The 21,294-nt window shown below is 34.2% G+C and overlaps 1 protein-coding gene across 3 annotated transcripts; it reads right to left on the bottom strand.

The window, feature by feature from the left end:
- Positions 1–4,998: 4,998 nt before the first annotated feature.
- Positions 4,999–21,054, bottom strand: LOC110373126 (alpha-tocopherol transfer protein). Of its 3 annotated transcripts, none has more exons than XM_021330288.3 (6): positions 20,898–21,054; positions 10,116–10,260; positions 8,319–8,413; positions 6,899–7,049; positions 6,355–6,548; positions 4,999–6,137 (listed from the first exon to the last, which is right to left on the bottom strand). In XM_021330288.3, the coding sequence occupies exons 2-6, from the start codon at positions 10,252–10,254 to the stop codon at positions 5,790–5,792; spliced, it is 927 nt and encodes a 308-aa protein (XP_021185963.2). In that variant the 5' UTR covers positions 10,255–10,260; positions 20,898–21,054; the 3' UTR covers positions 4,999–5,789. The 3 variants fall into 3 exon arrangements, with proteins under 3 accessions (XP_021185963.2, XP_063891326.1, XP_021185961.3); XM_064035256.1 differs by lacking the exon at positions 20,898–21,054 and adding an exon at positions 20,043–20,169; XM_021330286.3 differs by lacking the exon at positions 20,898–21,054 and adding an exon at positions 17,625–17,756.
- Between the last annotated feature and the right edge of the window lie 240 nt (positions 21,055–21,294).

Raw genomic sequence — 21,294 nt, 5'->3', positions numbered from 1 at the left:
TTGTGCATAAATGAAATCTATCTGTACAATTTTGTATGTGCAAAATAACATCCACTAGTAAAATTATTTTCCTTGTTTTACTCGTGATGTTTAAATACTTATAATTGGAAATTGTGACTTGGAATTGAAAATGTTATCCCCAGTATTCTAGGAGATCTAAAGGCGTCTACTACATTTCAAACATGAGTACTCCAATAATAGACGTAATAAAAGCGTTGTCTACATGAATAATAGATAAGTATCTACCATAACAACAATGGACATAAAAACAAACGGCATATGAAAACGAATATCAGTCCCATACTTGTTTACGTAAAGCAACTAATCACGTAGAGGCACGTGTAAGCCAGGTATATTAAATTCTATAACGGGACATAATCAGACGACTCTTCAATAAATTACCGGCAAACGGATCGCTTACGCAATAGAAAGGACACGGGTGACTACAGCTTATAGACTGACCTTATAAATGTGGTGAAATCCTCCCAGCTCAGATTACCCACGTTCTAAAAAAGGAACTACCGAGAATCTTTGCAACACGGCCAACCAGTTACCATGTGTCATGTGATCCCTAAGAATCAATCAGTGAACGGTACTTTCTTTCAAGTCCAATAATATTTTACATAATTTATATTGCAGACACGAAAACGGTTATGTGATTTATCTTTATTGGAATTTCTTTGCTTTTGCAAGGAAAAGAATAATACACAACTACATTGATCTTTAAACGATTTATATTCAGAACAGTCTTGCCAGCAATCGGACAATCAGTTCGGTTGTACTCAAGTATCTTAATGTGCGCCCATTTTTCAATAATTCAAACAGATTTAATTCGAATAATAAACTTCGTGAATCGTTTGACTTATACATTTCGTAAATTTTGCCTCGAAGCGCTTTTTCGACGTGAATTTTCATTCGAAATCAATGGGTCAACGGCCGTACTGAAAGTTCAGAACACTCAAGAAAATATTATAAGGCTTGAGAATTTTCTTTCATGTATCGATGATTGAGTAAATTCTAGAAAATGTATATTAAGCATAATATGAGTAAAAGTATACTTAACTTAAAACAAACAAAATAGTAAACACACTTAATTGAGACACAAAGGATTACTTATCTGTTGCAATAAAGTATCAATGGAAGCGTTTATTTAAATCTGGAAAGTTTCGAGTTCATTACGGTGCTTGTGCGACTAAGTAAATTTATTGTCCACAAGGCTCTGCGCTCCGGGACAATTCCATTGTATGCGAACTGATAGCCAGATATTTAAAGAACCTAGGGTCACCGGACTGTGAGCACTAGACGTAATGAACACAAACACTAAATAACTCGTCTGATTCTTTATCTCTAACTGTAATTTATCATTGCTTTTGAAGTATTTTAAGATGACAGGAATATTAAATTCACTAAAACCATGGTGATAGAGTAATGTACCAACGTGTATTTATGATTGATAGTAAAACACCTTGAAAATTAGAAAATATAATAAAGAAAAAAATCCGGACTGCGGGAATTTTCACAGATCTACGGACGGTGTTGATATAATTCATTGATGTAATTCTATGACGTTAATTTATTTTACAAGTCTAAAAATAAACAGATCGAAACTGCGCCTATTCTCATTAATGAGTACATGATAACTTTTACATAGGTATATTATAGTACTCATTATTTCTTGACATTTGAAATGATATTAGAATAAAAAATAATTCTTTATTACAGTAATTGGTAGGTATCCTATTCGTAGCATTGCCTTTGATTTAGTAGGGTGACCTTTAATCTAGTCTAGCCTAAAATAGCAATGTGTTTACGATGATGTTCATTGCAAGCGATCGTAATTTCGTAATTGCATGTCTGCTAGTGATGTATTAATACCTCGTTTATTTCCATGGGCAATGAGACCAAATTGGTCTGTTTGGAATAGAAAGGTCAGGGATGTGGTGGCAACTGGCAGCTATATCACATAGAAGCATGTTCTATAGGCATACCAAAAAAGAACTTTTTTCGGAACATGACAAAAAATAAAAGGTATTCAATTGTAATAGTCCCAAGTATTTTTCACTGAAAACCGTTTTGCTTAAGAATGTGAAATAAATTGTATTTCCGAGAATAAAATAGAGAGTTTATTAACCTTACCTTAGGTACATTTTTATGAAAGCGAACCTTTTCAAAAACTCTAAGTTGACACATTTTCATAAAAAAAATAAATATCAATCATAAGCAATTTTTTCGGTGACACTGACATTCCGTCAATTCAAAATACACAATTTGTTAATAATCAATTAGGGAAATTAATATTGTTTTGTATTCTTAAATATAATAAGCTATTAATATTGTTAAAGTATTTACTGATGAAACGATAAAAATGTATTCGGACATAAAAGTGATTGGTTACACTGACAAGGGATGCAACGGCGAAACAGTCTAACAGTGAGGAGTCCTGACAGTGCGACTTCGGATTGTCTTGATGTGGCGCTCGCGAAGCCCGACGACGAGCAGCTGTTCTACACGGCCAGCGTGCACTTCCTGCGCAAGCGCCTCGAGGAGAAGTGCCACCGCCCGGCCAGGACTCAAGAGGCCACGCAGAGCTGTTGCAACTTGAGCATACCGATCGTCAACCGCCCTAGTTCTAATGTACATAAGAGTTCAAAAATAGATTTAGAGTTCTTTTCTCCTGGTGAAAGACGTTCATTATCAATGCATCAAGTTCTACCGTTTCCGAAATCCAGCAAGGACGGATTCTTCGCACGCCTTAAGAACACGTTTCGGAAATTCAGACGCCCTGCCGACGTAGCCGAGCAAACCACAGAGGAGTCTGAAACTAAAAACATATCAAACTTTAAATTCCCAAGATGTGCACGTCTACGGAACCCGCACTCTTCATTTTTAGTGCAAATATCCGAAGAAACATCTAATGAAAACATACGAACCCCTAATATAAGACATCCAAGAAATAGTAAAGGTGATCTTTTAGAAGACAAAAAAAGTGTGACTCACTGTAGAAGGTAGTTTTGTTTGTTTTGTAATATTATAAACCATGGAATGAGACTCATCTTTTACTTTATTAATTATACATTGATAACGAATAAAAAAAGTTTGAACAGGTTACGTTAATACATGGGGTACGTGGAAATGTAGGTAGAAACTGCTGCAACGAAAGGGGTTTTTAATAGTTCATAGATAATATTGAAGACCTGTCTGCGTAGAACTTGACGAAGCTGAAAATTCTTAGAACGTTTCAAATATTATTATGTTTACAATCACGCCTTAACCAAGTTCGCTTCAAACTTTAATTAGTTCGCAAGCTCGAAGCGCCTGAACTATGGCTATGTCATCATTCCGATAGTTTGGGACGCGCAGTTCTCGAAATTTCTAGTGTGGCCGACATTTGACTATGAACTAAGGTTGTTATACAAATCTATACGGCCCTTCATCAGCTTCCGCGTCATAGCGACTTGTCGCCCGAGGGCGCGTCTTGTGACGTAGCCTAAGATTTGGGGGTCAATGCCCGATCCCCTCCTGACTAGACAGTGAACATGATGGATGGCCCTCATTCATAAAAATTGTCTCCATCTAAGTAATTTGGCAATAATCGTGTACATATATGAGGTGTCGTGGTGATCAATGGTTGTGCCTTCAGTCGATGTATAGGAGCCGTAAACCAACAAATATGTATATGAGGTGATGCTCATCGTCGTTAGTCGTGATAGCCTTATGGGTAAAGAACCGACCTCTCAAGTATGAGGGCGCGAGTTCGATTCCAGGTCAGGCAAGTACCAATGCAACTTTTCTAAGTTTGTATGTACTTTCTAAGTATATCTTAGACATCAATGACTGTGTTTCGGATGGCACGTTAAACTATAGGTCCCGGCTGTCATTGTACATCCTTAACAGTCGTTACGGGTTGTCAGAAGCCAGTAAGTCTGACACCAGTCTAACCAAGGAGTATCGGGTTGCCCGGGTAACTGGGTTGAGGAGAGGAGGTCAGATAGGCTGTCGCTTCTTGTAAAGCACTGGTACTCAGCTGAATCCGGATAGACTGGAAGCCGACCCCAACATAGTTGGGAAAAGGCTCGGAGGATGATGATGCTCATCGTCGTTTGTCACTGCCAAGAAACGGTTGCTCAAAATACTAATACATATGGGAAATGGTCCTATAGTGGATAGGTAATTCTGTTTCGTCCTGTAAATACTCTTTATCTTTGTTTGCAAAAAGCTCGGTAAACAACGTGAAAGTGCCACCCTTCTTGGAACATGACACTTCCGAAGTTTTAATCGCGTAGCGTTAAGGTGCAGTAAATTATAACCTCTTCATAAAGTAGTTATTTATTTTAAGAAACAAATAATTATTATCAGGAATCGTAGGTTTATTAAATAATAGAAAGCGGATGACAAGATCTCATGAGAGATTCTTAGTAGTTGACGTCATACGAGTTATAAAGAAAACGCCTTCGGTACCAATTGGAAGCTTTGAATTGAGTTTCTAGAGAACTACTTATAATCACGTCACAGCGTAGGATTTCAAAGTCCTCAAACCTTCAATGAATGCCATGTTATAAATAAAATTCTACGAGATCTCGTGAAAAGTCGCCAGTAAATATTTTTTCGGGGTTTTCAGCAGGCTAAGCCTTAATTGTAATAACCAATGGCAATGACCTCGCTGTCATGTGAATTTGCATAAATAATAAATTAATGGGTGTAAGGACAGCGCTGCAAAACATTGTCGTAATAATAAACAACAAACGTTTGCTTATTTAAGAATTAAATATTTTTTTAGCGAGCGTCATTGAGTTTTTCAACATACAATTTAACGATCATGTTTATTGATTTAAGAGTATCTATTTAGTTTCCGGGTTATATGTTTCTCATGAACTGAGTCATACATACGATTTGTATAAACTAAAAGGTTTCGCCAATGAGGTAACTTGCAATTGTTCGAAAGGACCCAGAAAAAGCTACTAAACTTAACGAGGCAGGAAACGAAATAAAATCGTAAAATTATTTTATAAACATATATTAATAAACATACAAATAGCATGTATAACAACTTAATTCTAAGAAATAGTTAAAAATATAACCTAAGCCTATACTTATAGCTAAGGGTGCATTCATATACATAATTTGTTCTATCACAGGTTTTTTGACGAATTCTCTCGACATGCCTTAATGCTAAACTAAATTAAGTCAATCTAAGTACTTACGAAACTAGTATACAATTTTGTCCGGTACATACATACCTAAACTATTGTTTGTCTATTTGTTCCAAAAAACACTAAACGTTTTGAACCAAAGGCATAATTATTATTTAAATCTACGAATATAACTACAAAATCTCATATGTAATAAACTAACCTTACTCTAAAATGTTAACATAACTAAACTTAGGAATGACAGAAGAAAAGCTTAGCGAAGATAAGGCCTGTTAATTGATAACATGTACATTTTCGTTACAATATAACTTCCAAACGAAATATCTGGGCTGTAAACAATTTTCAGGTCTAATATTTCTGATTTTTTTTTTAATTAAAAAAAATATATATAGATTTTAATAACAGAAAACTAGGCTAAACGCATTCTTGTTTGTTTCAAGCAACATTAACAATATTATTCGTTCCACATTTATCAGGCACAGACAAACTAAAAACACCGCAGTCTGTTGTCTGCTAGACAAGATGACTCATAGGAATAACAGAATCAGACCATCTGACTGCGATCTACACTTATCAATATTAAAAATATTACAAGCACTGTAAAATAAAGTTTAGCAATAAGCTATATAGAAGAACTCTTTAATATAACTTGAAGCCATTTTCTTTCAACTGTCTCACCACTTCAGGGTCCACTTCTTCTTCGCGGAATTTGTAACCATAATCAAGAACTTGTTTCGCGACTTCGAAATTCTTCTTTAGGGAGTTAAGCCAAATGGTGTAAGAGTAGTCCGGCCATGTACCCCCGTAGCGCTCCGGCAAATGATTCGGGTGTATGTGTTTGTGTAGAGAAGACTTGTCGTGGCCATGGAAGTAGATCCGGGACCTCATGTTCGAGTTCAGTAGAGGTTTGAAGATGTTGTAGATTTTGTCGAAAAGCCACGAGTGGTTTATGATGTGTATGGCGTGAGTTGTCACTGGGAAGCACGACTGAAAAATACAAAACGGTATCGTTACAAAACCTGTCAGGTATTACGAAATTTTTCAATCGATAGTTTCTCAACCTAACTGAAATGTTTTTTTGACCTTTCCTTTGTGTTGCTAAGAAAGGAAAAATATTACTAAATTCACTCATGCATGCATCTGTAAAAGGTTAAGGAAACATTCAAAAGAATTTAGAAACTTAGTAGTCAGAATAAATACATACCACCATTAATTTCACAATTTTAGCTGCGACGGACGGTGTGATCTGCCAGGCGTGCTGTGTGCCGATATTCTCCAGATCGAAGACTGCGATACCTCCTAATATCTGCGACCTTTGTTCCATCAGGCCCAACTCTAGCGCGATGATGGTCGCTTTAAAAAGATCCTCCACGGGAATAGCTTTTGGATTCCAACAACCTGAAAATAAAAATATTTCTTCAGTCGTTGAGGAGAAAAAACTTGAAATTTTTTTACGAAATGGTTAGTCGATTGAAATCGGGGCTAGGTTGTTTTATTTATGCAAACACGTGTAACGAATAATATTAGAATAAACTAAAAATTATCCACTACAAAAAATTGCTGTATTTGGCATTTAGAATACTATAAGATAATTGATAATTGAAGAATATTGTTTTCCACGTAAACAAGACTTTTTACAGTTACTTTCTATAATGTTTAGGCAAAGAAATTCCACACAAATAAATAGGATTATTTATTTAAGTACAGAATAATGGCCAATGTCTATCTTGATCTCGTGTTATCCTTACCTATTCTATAGAACAGCAGTCGGCGTCCTTCTTGGTCTCTGTATGGAGGCACGGCGATCACATTTGAATCCCCTATTTTTCGCAAATCCAATGGGAATACGTTCTCGAACAATTCCGGATTATCTTCTTTGAATTGGTAGTAGTTCACAAGCTGTAATGAGAATACAAAAACAAAATAACCAATTTATCACACATAAAGGCGGAAGTTTGTGCCTGTGTGTATGTATGTTACTTTTTCCCAAATCCTGTTTGCCATCTATTACCTTTCATTTTGAATATTGATGTCAAATAAATCTGTTACATGGATTTAAAACCTACAATCATATGCTCCAAAATGTAGTGTAATTAACATTAAATATTTCAAAAATCGATTTATATTTATTATATTTTGCGGTTTCAGTTTATAGTCCATTTCTTTTTATAGTCGGTTACTAATTTTAATTTGTAATGCTAACTTGTCTGGCGAAATGACCTATCACGATACTAAAAAAAACCATTAACATTTTGAGTAACCACGACGGTCAAAAAGTTGTTTGACACCGTAATAAAATAGAAATCAAATTAGTATTTCCATTTTATATAGTCCATTAATTGATTCAATCAAACAATATAGAAGTGATTGCTCAAAATATTTCAGTTAAAGACCGTAATTACAATTCTTTATACATAAAACATTATTTTGAACAACTGAGCTGTGGTTTTTTGAATTAGCATCGGTTACACAACTCGAAAGTTTCATTTACAGAAGCCATTTCATGACCTTAGTTCTCCGTTCATTTTAATAAAAAAATCTTCTTTGAAAATGTATGTTGTTGAAATTGTGTAACTTGCAAGCAACATGTAAAATCGTTTTTACGGAGATGCTTTTAACTAAGTCACCACGAACAACCTCAATAATCTACTACATTGTTGACACATACTATTTTACTAAATTTATTACTTGCTTAGAGAAACTTAGAGTAGTCGCACCACAGAGGCTTCTGCAAAAGCGGTTTATGCTGAGATTGAACCCAGAGAACTCTCATAAATATAATTATGGAAAGTTAAATTTACTGCCGATGTTCTTGGCAACGTTACCTACTCTTCCTTAAATAAAATTCGTTATATTCATGCCATTATTTTCGCAAGCTTTATTAGTAACAGAATACTTTTAGACCACTAATGGGTTTTGTATATTAATATTGCGGTTTAAATCCTTTTACAATTCGCGGGTATATTATAATTCTTTATTCTTGCATAAAATAATTATGTAACATTATGAACATGTATTCGCAATATTATTCTTTGCCCTTGAACCCTAAGCCCTACACATCGGTTGCTGAGGGCAGTCATTGCTACTTTCATATGATTATATTTCACCACGTTTGACTGAAATTAACAAATGATAGTGGTTGTAAAATTCATGGTAGAATAATCTTACCAATCTATGTGCTCGCTTCGGAATGAATTTTCTCGCACGCAGGAATTTGATCAAGAAATCGTCATCCATTCGATGGGGAGTGCATTCACCGCGCTCTGGAACATGAACAGAATGAAAATTAAGACACACAAATAGGTAAAACGTTTGTTATTGTCTATCTATTGCTCTACTGGTAAATATAAGTTCTTGATGTAAGTACCTAAATATTATTTGGATTTGAAAACTGTTGCTGCCAAGAAAGGTTATATTTTAATGTTATTTTACTTATTATACTCCTAAAACTGAAGAATTTCCCGTAAGTAATTATAATAGTTCAAACTGTCGGCAATATCTGATATTTAGCAACAATCTCAGTGAGTAGGTAGTGCCTGCTAAGTATTACATAGTTTAACGCCCTGGCAAACCTAACTATGCGCATGTATCTAAATAATTTGCCTTTGTCATTCTGCCAGGCGCCCCAGACTCGCGGGCCTTGTTTTGTTACAGAGGATTTTCGTCTCCTGAATAATTTATTAATCATAAAATGTGCTCTATTTCTTGTACATTAGACAAATAAGACTTATATTCAACAAATTATATGAAAATCTAGATATAGAATATAGACTTTTAAACCACCATATGGATCACATATACATAGAGTTATCGAGAGCAGTTATTTGTATCGTTTAGCTTAACAGACAGACACACAAAGTACATAAGCACACTAATACATGTCACGGTCACATACAACTCGCCTACGTCCCATTGTTCACTATCTAACTGGTTGTGAAACATATAAAACGTTATAATTAATTACCATGTGACCTGTCTCATCGATAAAGATGACAAAACGTCGTATGCAACTTCATTGATCAGAGATAATGTTGCTTTTATAATTTACAAAACCATGAGGATAATGGCAATCAGTTGCGAGCTGGATAAACTGGTTTGTTAAGATCTTAAAGATGTATTGACTTTCCTGCGAGCAACCTCTAGACTCCTCCAATTGATGCCAATTCTAAGAAGTTACGTTATACGTATTACACATACATTAGACGGATATACATCATTTTTAAAGGATGGTTCTCAATCACTTATCCAAAATAATGCTACAATTAATAAAACACCTGAAGGCGAAAGTTAGGCGGCTACAATTTTATTTCGAGTTGTAAGTACCATATTACCGATCTCTACCTTATTTTTGGAGCAAAACAATATCGATGTTATATATTAATTAGTGTACCTACAACAACAATACAAACACCGACGTTACACGTGCGTCTATGTGACTGATTACTGCTGATTAGCTCTAGCCGCAACAAAGGCCGCCGGGAGCAGTGGATAGCCTAGTAATTGCCGTATCTGTACTGTTTGTACGTGGCTTATCAAGCCCTCCTATTATTAGTTAAAGCGAGTGTTTGTTTAGTAATGAATGTAGGTCATCTACAAAATCTTAACACCGCTCCTATTTTCTACTACTTCTATTTCTCCTCTACCAAAAGTTAGACTGGTAGAGAACGACTAAGGTATTACGCCGTTGTACATTTTGCAAGAAGTATAAATAAATAAAATCTTCGAAACTAATAACATAGAAAAAAGTTATTTGATAAGGAAATTTTTTTGAACACATATTTTTTGGGAAAAAAGACTTATAAGTGACCGATTTCCATATCACAGTCCCTCATCTACAACAATCAACTCCTTCCCTGCGTATTACAGAAATGGCAGCTTAGGTAATTAAATTAATTAATAATTAGATATCGTGGAAATTCTTGTAGACTAAGCTACATATGAGGATATTTTTATAAAAGTTGTCACCATAAATCATTTCTCTAAGTTCATAGATGGCCTGGAGGCGGGTGTTGGGGTCTTCCCCGAGGTGCTGCCGAGCATACTCCACCAGCTCCGGCGGAGGCTCACCCAGGTCCAGGTCCACGCTGTAGTCCGGAGTCGGCATGTCAGCCTGAAACAATGGAACAGTGATTTAGTATAAGGAGTAATAGAAGTTTCAACGAGTAAAAGTTTGAAATATTTGAAGAACTCCAAGTTGTGGAGAAGGCTCTGTACATTTTAGACACAGAATCGCATTGTCACCCTATTTTTATATCCCTTCCAACGGATCTATTTATAGCCGATATGAAGTCTCAATTATGAGCTCAAAAATTGAGCACATAAGTAGCAGGAAGTTTTGTAATGTTACGTTATATTTCCCAATTACACAGGAACTACCTACTTCAAAGTACACGTAGATAAAATCAATCATGCGCGGTTTAAGTTTCGAAATAATATTAATGCGTTATGGCAAAGCTTCATCAAAATACTAACCTTGGGCTCTATATTATGACATTGAATTTTTTATACGGCCGTTTTCAAAGCACAGCGCTATTGAGCAATGTAAAAAATTTTGATATTTTAATTATGATAAACTGTTAAGCAACTATAATGCATAAAAATGCAAATATTCATAGCATAGGTGACAGGTAAATCGAAAAGCGAATTTTATTAGTATTTTTTTCTTTAAAAGATTTTATTTTTTTACTACAAAAAATTATTATGTTTAGTTATTTTGAATATAAGTAATATAAACAATCAATAAACAATCATCATCATCTCCCGAGCCTTTTCGGTCGGGTTTTGGGGTCGGCTTCCAGTCTAACCGGATTCATCTGAGTACCAGTGTTTTACAAGGAGCGACTAAAGTAAATAAATATATTCTCACGAATTTTGTTTTATAATAGGTCAAAGGTTGATACAGTTCACATAGATACCAAAGTAAAAGCAACACACGCGGTATCAAAGAAAACCCATTAAACGAAAAACTTCGTCTTTCAGAACATATAAAGTAATATTACCGCATTTTATGGGTTTCTATGGGTATGTGGCGACGACCTCTCATCTGAAATATTTTTTCTACCTCGAAGTCGCATAAATTGCTCGGTTCTTAATGTTTATCTTAAGTCTAAATAATTATAGTGCATTTTATTCCTTTCCGAACTGGTGAAATGTCTAAGTTTTGGTAGGTATATGATTTTTCGCTTGTTATCTTTAAGGTTTTGTACAGCGGTCCCAGTCAATATAAAAAAAAAACTATTGTTTGTCGGTCACTAAGTAGGCCATTGTGATAAGAGTCATGTGCCTGAAAAGTATAGCTGTTTCTGCATATATAGGCAATAAAATAGAATCGTAATCATTATGTACATCGTGGCTCAGTAGAAAATTGCAAAGAAAAAGCGACAGTGTAACGTAACAGTAGGATATTGCAAAATATAAAGGAATCACAAAGCTTTACTAAGAGCATTGCGTCAAATAATGCAGCCGCCTTCCTATTACCTAAGTTACTGTTTGCTTAACTATGCAGATGCACTATTATTTGTTTGGCAGAATAAACAAAGACGAAACAAAAAGAAAGTTCAAATAAACATAACAGGCCAAACCTCACTGCCTCTGAAAGTAAATGAATAGACGCCTTACAGTTAAAATATAACAGGATATTAATTACATTTTTGAAGATTATGTATTTATTGCTTACACTAATTTAATTTTACCGCAAAATGCAATTATATATTTTTATTACTAACTGAAATAAAATAAAAATAGAATTTACATGATCAACTATTAAATCATAACTTTCTACTACCGGTATATCGCTGTAAAACGGAGCTAGTATAAATAAAATTGTATAACAAGACTCCTGTCTTTTACTACTTATTAATTACTACCATTACATTTATCTAACTAACCTACCTACAGATACCACACCACAGACGAACTGAAGTGATGCAACAGCAATGCACTTTTTACTGACCAGTGCAATGCTTCCGTGTGTCGTGATTGTTTTTTCATATAAAATAAATAAGCGAAAGATCACTCACAGTTTATGTTTACGATCGACGTAAACCTCTAATGATTGAGCAGCAGTTTTATAAGAGAACTGCTAATAAGAAGGCAGTCACGACTTCACTATCGGTGCATTTAATCGTTTAGGGTATACCAGGGTAACAGAAAGGAGAAAGTGCATAGAAATGTACCTGCACTGGCCGGCAGGGAACAGGCTCCTAGTAGATAAACTGGTCACGATATGCCTGTTTTAACGCGGGAATTGCTTTCATATGTCCAATAATACCTGCTTGAGAGAGGCTAGTGAAACACTACAATGTATCACATAAACTACTTGCGAGTAACACGAACGTATGAATCAGTAGTTTCACAAAGTGTCACGGTACTCGACATCAATCATGACTGCCACATAAAATCTATTCATATTCAAAATTCCCACAGTCCTCAGTTGTTTTATTGTCAAATCTGTGGTAAGACGTTCACATGAATAATAAACAGTCCCTTAAGTGATTTACATGTCGCACACTACTTGTTACTCCATCAGTGGGTATAATCTTGATAATAAAGAGCTAAAATAATTATTTTTGTTTTGTTTACATGTACAGAAAATAAAGCGTGTACTAAGTATTTTTTCATTACGTTCATACGAACTTACCATGTTAAATATAAAATAACCTCTTTAATTAGTTTTAGTAGTCTAGTCCACACAAACATTCAAGTGCACAACAGAAGCTCTATTCACGACTTATGACTAACTTTATAAGAAACACGCACTGCCTTATTATCAATATCTAGGCCATCGATTTTACTTAACTCGGTGCAAACCCAAAGTGTCCTTCATTGCATTTTATTTCATACATTCCGGTTTGTTACCATTATCTTAAACTTCAATATTATTTAACATCATTATATAACATCGTGACAGCTTTTATGTGTGTTTACATTCAAAACTTGTTTTCGTGTACAACAGAACTACTTTTATTTTCGTTCCAACTGTTCTGGTAAAATACTTAAAAACAAGATCTTGTTGGCTTATAATTTGGTGCATCAAGTGCATTTTCAGAAATTCCCTCTTAATGGTTGCGAGCAGTTTTCGTTAAATTAGGTCAGTGCTACACATTTAGTATCGTATTGTGAAATGTACAAGATATTAGTACAACTCTATCTATATTTATCAATAAGGTTAATTGTATATTTCAATTAACCGACGGTTTTCATAATTATTGTATCGATTATTTCTTCCAACACAATTTTAAATGGGAACTACTATTAGCCCTACCAGATAACGACCAATAGAATAACATTGTATAAAAATATGTACCTAATACCGAATAAATGATTTAACTTAGGTACAATCCATCGTTATTGGTAATTATAAGTAATCAGGTATCGTTTATAGACGTGATTATAGGAGAGTTAAAGTGTACAATCAGTAACATTGTTGAATCTTCTAGGTAAAGTTAAAATACACGTATATTTCTATAATAAGTGAGGTTTCATTATTGATATTCATGCAACTATTGCAACTATATTTAATTTGTAGAAAAGTTTCTGTTGTAGATAGCATACAAAATTTTCATAAAGTAACTAAGTCCAACATATGAGTAGAGTAAGTACCTACTTCTATTATCATAAAGTCACAACACATTTTCCTACACATACCACAAAAACCAGCTTTAAAAGACAAAGGAAGACCAAACTTGTTACAGATTTTGAATCATAAAAAAAAGAAGCCTTGAAATATACATTCACGCTTGAAACGAATAATATATTTACCTACTTTATAGGCCAGGTACATAATAACTGGTAGTCTGCTTCCTTAATTTATGAATCAACTTGTTGTAAATAGGAAGTTTGATAGCTCAAAGTTGAAGTTCTACATACAGGAATTCGCTTAAATATTATATTTTAATTGTTGATTAGATATCTAGATGGAAAAATTATACGAAAGCGCAGCGGAGAAGCTTTTAAGCAAGCAATAGAGTTTCTCTGCTCAGATATACTACTAAAAGGCTGAAGTTGAGACGTTTGAATAAAGAAATTCTAATGGTTGCTTTAAAACTTGTCCGCTTCATCCCGCTTGCTGAAAATTCTGCTGCTTTAAAGTTCTTTGAACACGATAACACAGTGAAAAAAACAGCTTATGGGTAGAGCCTGATTTCAGATAACCACATTAAATACTTTTATTGCTAAAAAGAAAAAAAAAACATTCAAAAAGCTTATGGTTATGCAAACCACCATTTAGTTAATGCACCTAGATTATTATCTTGAGATACTGTCAAGATAACGTACATATATTTAGGTTCTTACTACTCATAAGTAGGTACTAAAACTCCCACTAGGCCTTATAAAAGTAAAAGTATAATTTCCTTTTCAGCTTCATAAATTATATTGTATATACTTAGATAATTTTAAGATATAAATCTTTGCCTCTAACAGTTACATACTTTCCTTCCTCCAATATCTTAAGCTAAGGTATAATCGGCTAAAGTAAACAGCAATCTATATAATTTTGTCGTACGACAAAAATAAATTAAAGCTATGAAGCCTGTAATCAAATCGAAAGGTTCAAACAGGGATATAACTTACTCGTGAATAAAGATCAATTTGAAAATTTACTTCAGAACTATGTTCGTCATAAATCGTTTGGTTACAAACTGTAGCTATTTTTCATATTCGCATAGTCAGATAGAAAATGATACTTATGTATAGAAGATGGCAATGTACTTCACCGTTGGACCTTCTTCAGTCGAGGTCCACGATTAAGGTTACTTGCGAAATATCAAATAATATGTAAGTGGATACTTCACTCGTTATTGATCTTATGATATTAAAGAAATAACTTGTATCGTAATTGAATTGCTTTTACGAGATGATTTAACTTTGCATTAAATAACCGATCAGGTAATTTTTGATTAAACTTTAACGTTTTTAAACAAAAAATAAAGGCGAAATTAATATTACTGTTGACGGAAATAACAACATACTTACTATTTTTAACACAACGCTTCTAACATGCTTCTATTATGTAAAAAAACCTGATTATTATTACGTTATTTATTTGAATTATCATAAATTAACATTCCGGCAAAACATTACTGACGTCCTTCCGTGTTACAATCATATTTGCTACATGTTTTTAAAGTGCAGGTAAATCGCAACAAATAGGTAAAGATCTAGATAAAATCAAGGTTCCAAATTTTGCAAAGCTTGTATTGTTTAACGGGAGCAGTCAGAATCTATACACTGTTGTGCATATGCAATCCATTGTTATGTTTCTGTAAAATGTTGCACCTCTATTCTGGGTTACAATAACAACTGAACAATATATAAAGTCCAAACGCAGTACGCTGTACTTAGCACGAACACACATTGCAAAATACTTAGTACACAAGTTTTTTTGACAAGTTAAAATATCGTACATACATCACACAATATAATTATGTATTTTTAAAGCTGATATAATCAACAATGCTTGTCATTTTTCATTTTTAAATACTTGACTTTTTGTTGTATTTTTATCTGTTTTTATATCAAACGTGATCAATCTATGTTTCACGATTAATGTAAAAACTTTGTTCTTTTTTGTACGACAGTTGCTACATGTAATGTACAAATATTCGTTTTTCATTTTGCAGGGTCGTTTTATATTTTGTAACTTTATTACACTTTTTGAAAATATTTTTTGACACTGTGATACTTAAGACAAAGCCATAAAAATAATGCTTACCCGGTTTAAAATTGAAAAGAGTTTCTACCAAGTTATTAAGTAGTCATATTTTTTTCACGAAACACAAATGTTTCTGCAGAAAAGTTGCTGTTCAATAATACACTGTGGCAGCGACTTAAAATAATTGTCAATTACAGAAAAAAATATTTGCAGTAGCTGTGTCCTTTGTCACTTTTAGCACCAGCTAAACTACTTCCAAGAAAAAAGAAAGAAGTGGTATGCGCCCGGTTTGATGGAAAAAGAGAAAAACATAAATATTGCATTGTGCAACTTTATAACTTGAACGTTGCTGGCTGACTCTTAAAGAGCTTTTAAAGCTTTTTGTTGTTCTCTGTTGAGTGTTGAATTCAGACGAAACACTATTTAGTTTGATTGCTTTGCGTGTACACTGGAAAAAATTATTACACGTTACCAGTAAAATGCTTGGAAATGTACTCATTATACAAGTGTTAAACCACTTGTTTACACGTAAGTTAACATTGAGTAACAGGGTGCAATGGTTTTAATAATATGCGTACATGTGTGTACGTATAATTCCATTAAGCAAGTTTCTAGTTAATTATCTTTACATATTTCCCTGGTGAGGCTTGCTAGTGACGCGTAATCATAAATATTTCAATCACCACGTATTGCTGGACACTCGTCTTGAAGCATAGTTTACACTTGAGATTTTTAATCAAAACAATCTTGGAAGGGGTTATTGAACGACTCAATCCGAGCCCAAATCGATAAAAGATAACATAACCTAGCCTTTCAACCTTGACTGACGAAATTTCTTTGACCAAGGTCAAGACTGGCTGTAGTGAGATGGCTTGGGGCGTCACGCTCGAGTTGCGCTGCGGTGCAGCACAGGAAATGTACCAACTCAACCAGTTCAGTTTTAGTTACACCTAAAATGACATTCTCAATTGGCGATCAAGGTAAAAGGAATCAAATAAAACCTGTTTTCGTGATCATGAGTGTTTGTCCATAATAAGTGCAACTACGTGCATTTAGAAGTTTGCCTTAGGCCAATACATATACTTACATATTTTTTTGAGAAATTCGTTGTGATTCTATTCATTCGTTTTGATGCTATGACATTGAAAGTTATTGCATGATACCTAATACATTAACTATTGACCGGATATAAGTTATCAATAATGTTAGTGCTTTTAGCCATTGATATTGGTAATTAAAAAGCTGTCAAACTGGATTCCGCATGGTGTTTCATTTTCCTTTGCTAAGAGCAGGTTCGCATTGGAGCAATGTGTTCATCGTTATATTACCTAGGTGCACAATGCAATGCATCATTATATGTATTTGTGTGAACCGCGCTGAATAGTGGTTATATATCGAAACCCTCTTTGGGCAGATGTTCTGCAACAATGTTCTCATTTTTTCGGACTAAAATTTAGTTTTTTTTTGTTATAGTATTAGATACAGTTACATGATACGATATGTTACAAGATCTTGACGTGATTGGGCACAGCATAGGTATTTCAGCATGTCAGAACAAAACAAACTTTTCAATATTTAAAATTAACGAAATCCACCAAAACAGTCGTTTGTTTTTTTATAGTTTTGGCTAGCAATTGACTTTCGAACTCCGCAGCTCCGTCTATACTTTTATTGCTAAATATGACAAAACACTAATTGCAATTTTGTGACAAAAGAAACGATGTATTTCAAAGTTTTTGTTTAGAAACAAAGATGTTAACCACTTGTAATGATAATGAGGTAAAATATGACACAAAAAACTAATGTTGGTGAGTACTTACTTGTGACATCATGTAAACCTTCAGAATCGGCGATTAACTAATTATGAGTAAAATATAGACATTATTACAGTACTCACGCTTACACTACCTATGTGCACACTAGCCACTAGCCACATTAACTGTGTGCATCACAACCTATGTATGTATTTGTATTGTATCACTGACTTGTGGTTTCCTGTTACGATAAAAAAACCTAGAATTCCTATTTATGTCATTCATTTCATTATCATTCAATACTATTATGACAAGTTGCTTCTATAGCATAGTATTGAATGGTAATTTAATGACAGAAATAAGATTACCTTCACATAACTCTCCGAAAGAAGGGTAGGTAATCTTCTAAAGTTTTCATTAATTTCACTGACCGATCGTATATTGTGATACCAAACTGTTTGCAATCTTCACTTAGCCCAACAAAACCATCTGACCTGCTAGATTCTTCGGTCAAGAAGAGCAAAGAATTAGTTTACAATAAACTGCATAATACATTTTGACTTGAATTCATGTTTAATTGCATTTCATAAGTCGGAACGGCATTCAGAACGGAATGCATTTACTGAAATTTTAGAGGTCATCTAAATACTCAAATAAACAAAACTAGAGATATGCAGATAACTCTCGCAAGGTGATTTTTTATCGTTATTGAAACCTCAATAATATTAATAAGTATGTAGATTACTTTATCATACTTACATACTTACATATAGTACTTAAATGCTAATCTGTTTTTCATACAACAATCATATTACCAAACATAGAGATTGTAGGTTACTTTATTTTATTACAAACTCCAAGGCTCAAAAAATGACAACACAAAACGATCTAACAAAGTGTGGAAAACAAAGGTATTCTTGTAACAACTTAACAAGCATCTACCACGCTAGTTCATTACCATGATAAAAGAAATGCGAATGTGAGTGGTCCTTTATGTAATACATAATAATACCTTGTGTGCCGGGGCTGTTTATTTACTAAACAACGCGCGGACCGTGCAATTTCTGAGTCATCATAGTCGCCCACACATGGGAACGAATACTGCGTCCAAACAATCGGCATCATAGCCACAAGTCTTCAACAATCATAACATAAAATTAAAACGAAAGAACAGACCTACCGCATAAAGTCATTCAACTCTCCCCCATTATTCCAAAATAGCAGATTTTTCGAAGTTAATTTTTGTGGCATAAAAACTTTAACACAATAGAAGGGTAGAGGAAATGACAAAATTAACAAGTGACACAAATTGTAAAGTCAGTGAACGAGCGCGGGCAACAGCCACGAGTTCAGAGGTCATGAAAACTTCTTCATTTATTTGGGAGAGAAGAATTTGCTTTATATTTACTTAGTTCTATCTAAGGACTTAGTCGTTATAGTTTCCAGAAGCAATTTTCCTTGACCTTGAAAATCAATATTTTGTTAACGAGCTGCAATAGAGCATCAACTTTCAAATCAGGTTTTAGACTTGTATATCATTTATATGGACACAAACCTTACAATTTGATTCTTACAAAGTACTTTTATATCTACAACAAAGACGCTATCTCGAAATTACGGACGCGCATATTTAATGTAATAGTAAAAGGAAAAAAAACCATGGTCATGGCATTGACAGTGCAGTGGATGGTAGACTAGATCACCACGTGTGCGAATGAATAGCCACTATGCCGTCGCCAAGGCCGGCGCGCACGCAACGCCCGGTCGAGCCGGCACAACGTAAAACGAAACAACCGATGATTTTCAAAATGTTTCGAAAGGAGCACTGTGAGAACGTTGTTTTGAGTATTGCATCAATTGTCTATGATACAACGCTGAAGTCCGGTGCCCTATGAAAATTATCGTACTAAATCGAAATACAATTTGAATATTGCCATCCAGCTTTCTCAGTATATCAGAATATTATTTTGTTTGGATTCGTTTGTCTAATCAGCGAGTATACATATACGTCCATTATGTTTTCCGGTACCTATGGTAGGTATGTCAATAGAAAACTTCTGACCTTCACATTTTATTTGAAAACCACGCGTGGCATTGAATTAGTCTGCGATCAAAATTATTATGCAAGTTATATCAATCAAAAATAAGTAGTAGGTAACATGCAGGGTCATATTGTGCCTACCTTGATTATGCTAAGCCATAGATAAATAGTATTTGTATCCAAATAGATCCCAACATGGATCCTCTTTCATTTTATAAACAAGAATGCCTCAATTTGTAAATAAGTAGTTGACAACGGGTTTAAAACCTTGGTACCAAAACCAATACTATCATAAAGACACCTACGGTGAAAATAATGAATAAACTTATTTTTAAATGCCCTATATGTAATATTTAAAAAACTGCTCGATTTAATGGATAAAAGATAAATCTCTAATACGCAATATTAATAAAAACGCAAAACAAATAATAGATACTACGTACCATAGTAACACTGATCGTTAGTATCGCACTACTAATAAAAATATTTTGTAATTAACAATATTTAAGAATTTAACATTATCCTTATCTAAAATGATTATTCGAATAATCTTTACTCAATGGAAAAAATAAGTTATAAGCCACTGATATCTAAGATTCACCTTGTTATATAAACGATATGCGGATAATTAAAGCCAATTGACAACACGGGTAAGAGATTAGAGCTTTAACAATTTACCTATAATAAGTGATATGAAAAGTTGTAAGCTAATGCAACTTATCATTCAAGCAAAAACTGTACTGAAACTGGAGTACAGACAGTGTGAAGTCAGAGCAAATTACACTTCATAAAGTGCTCTGAAAACGTATCTACAGTAATGTTTCAACATAACTCAAGAATAATTTACACGAATGCTGTTCTAATTAACATATCTCTTTGAATAAACTACGATACGCTGCACTGATTGAAGCAAACTTGTTTATTATTATCCTACCTCAAAACTGACGTCATAAAAATAGTTCAGTGTATCAAACCATATCACATTGTTGTTTCATATAAACTTGCGATATCTTTCAGCGATTAAAGCTCAAAGCTAAATAATTACAAATAATTATGAAGTAGTCGGTGAATGACTGTTATTAGATGCAATGCCGGCTTCTACTGGGAATGCAATTTGTAACAATAACATATTTGTTATCGTATATAAGTCACCAAACAAAGAAAATGGAAAATACAAAAATGCAACTAAAAGTATTACTTAAAATACTTAATATTAATGAACGAGTGTCTGTGTGATGAATTTAACTGTATTAATAAAATATGAAAATATGTAAGCATGATTCAAAAAATATCCTCACCCTTAATATAAACAGATCACAAAAGGAGGCGCGCGCGCAGCAGTGCGGCGCGACGAGTACTGCGCGGGCGTTTTACGCGTTGTATGAGAACAGAGCAGCCGCTCACGACCAGAGTCCTTTACTCGCACTAAACATTCACACAAATCCACTCGACCGCTTTATACCTCATACGTTTGGCACCAGGTCTCACACACGTGGGGACGACGGTCCAAGCCAAAAATAATTAGCACGTCAATATTACATTGTATTACCACCAAAACGAAAGTAATTTTCACGTATATCCAATAGCTCTTTAGATGCTTATGGCTATTTGCTGCATGTTGTTAGATCGAGGCCGGGTCGTGTCGACCTTTGTCTAAACCACAATTACAATCCTTAACCTTTTGATCGATTCGAT

The sequence above is a fragment of the Helicoverpa armigera genome, chromosome 6 (genome assembly GCF_030705265.1).
Source record: "Helicoverpa armigera isolate CAAS_96S chromosome 6, ASM3070526v1, whole genome shotgun sequence".
NCBI lineage: Eukaryota > Metazoa > Arthropoda > Insecta > Lepidoptera > Noctuidae > Helicoverpa > Helicoverpa armigera.
This window is presented reverse-complemented; position numbering and strand designations above follow the sequence as displayed.

Excerpts from the sequence above, each read along its gene's own strand:
- LOC110373126 (XM_021330286.3), bottom strand. Across the intron at positions 6,549-6,898 it reads ACTGCTGTTCTATAGAATAG|GTTGTTGGAATCCAAAAGCT; the intron begins GTAAGGATAACA and ends TTTTATTTTCAG. Across the intron at positions 6,138-6,354 it reads AAATTGTGAAATTAATGGTG|TCGTGCTTCCCAGTGACAAC; the intron begins GTATGTATTTAT and ends TGTATTTTTCAG.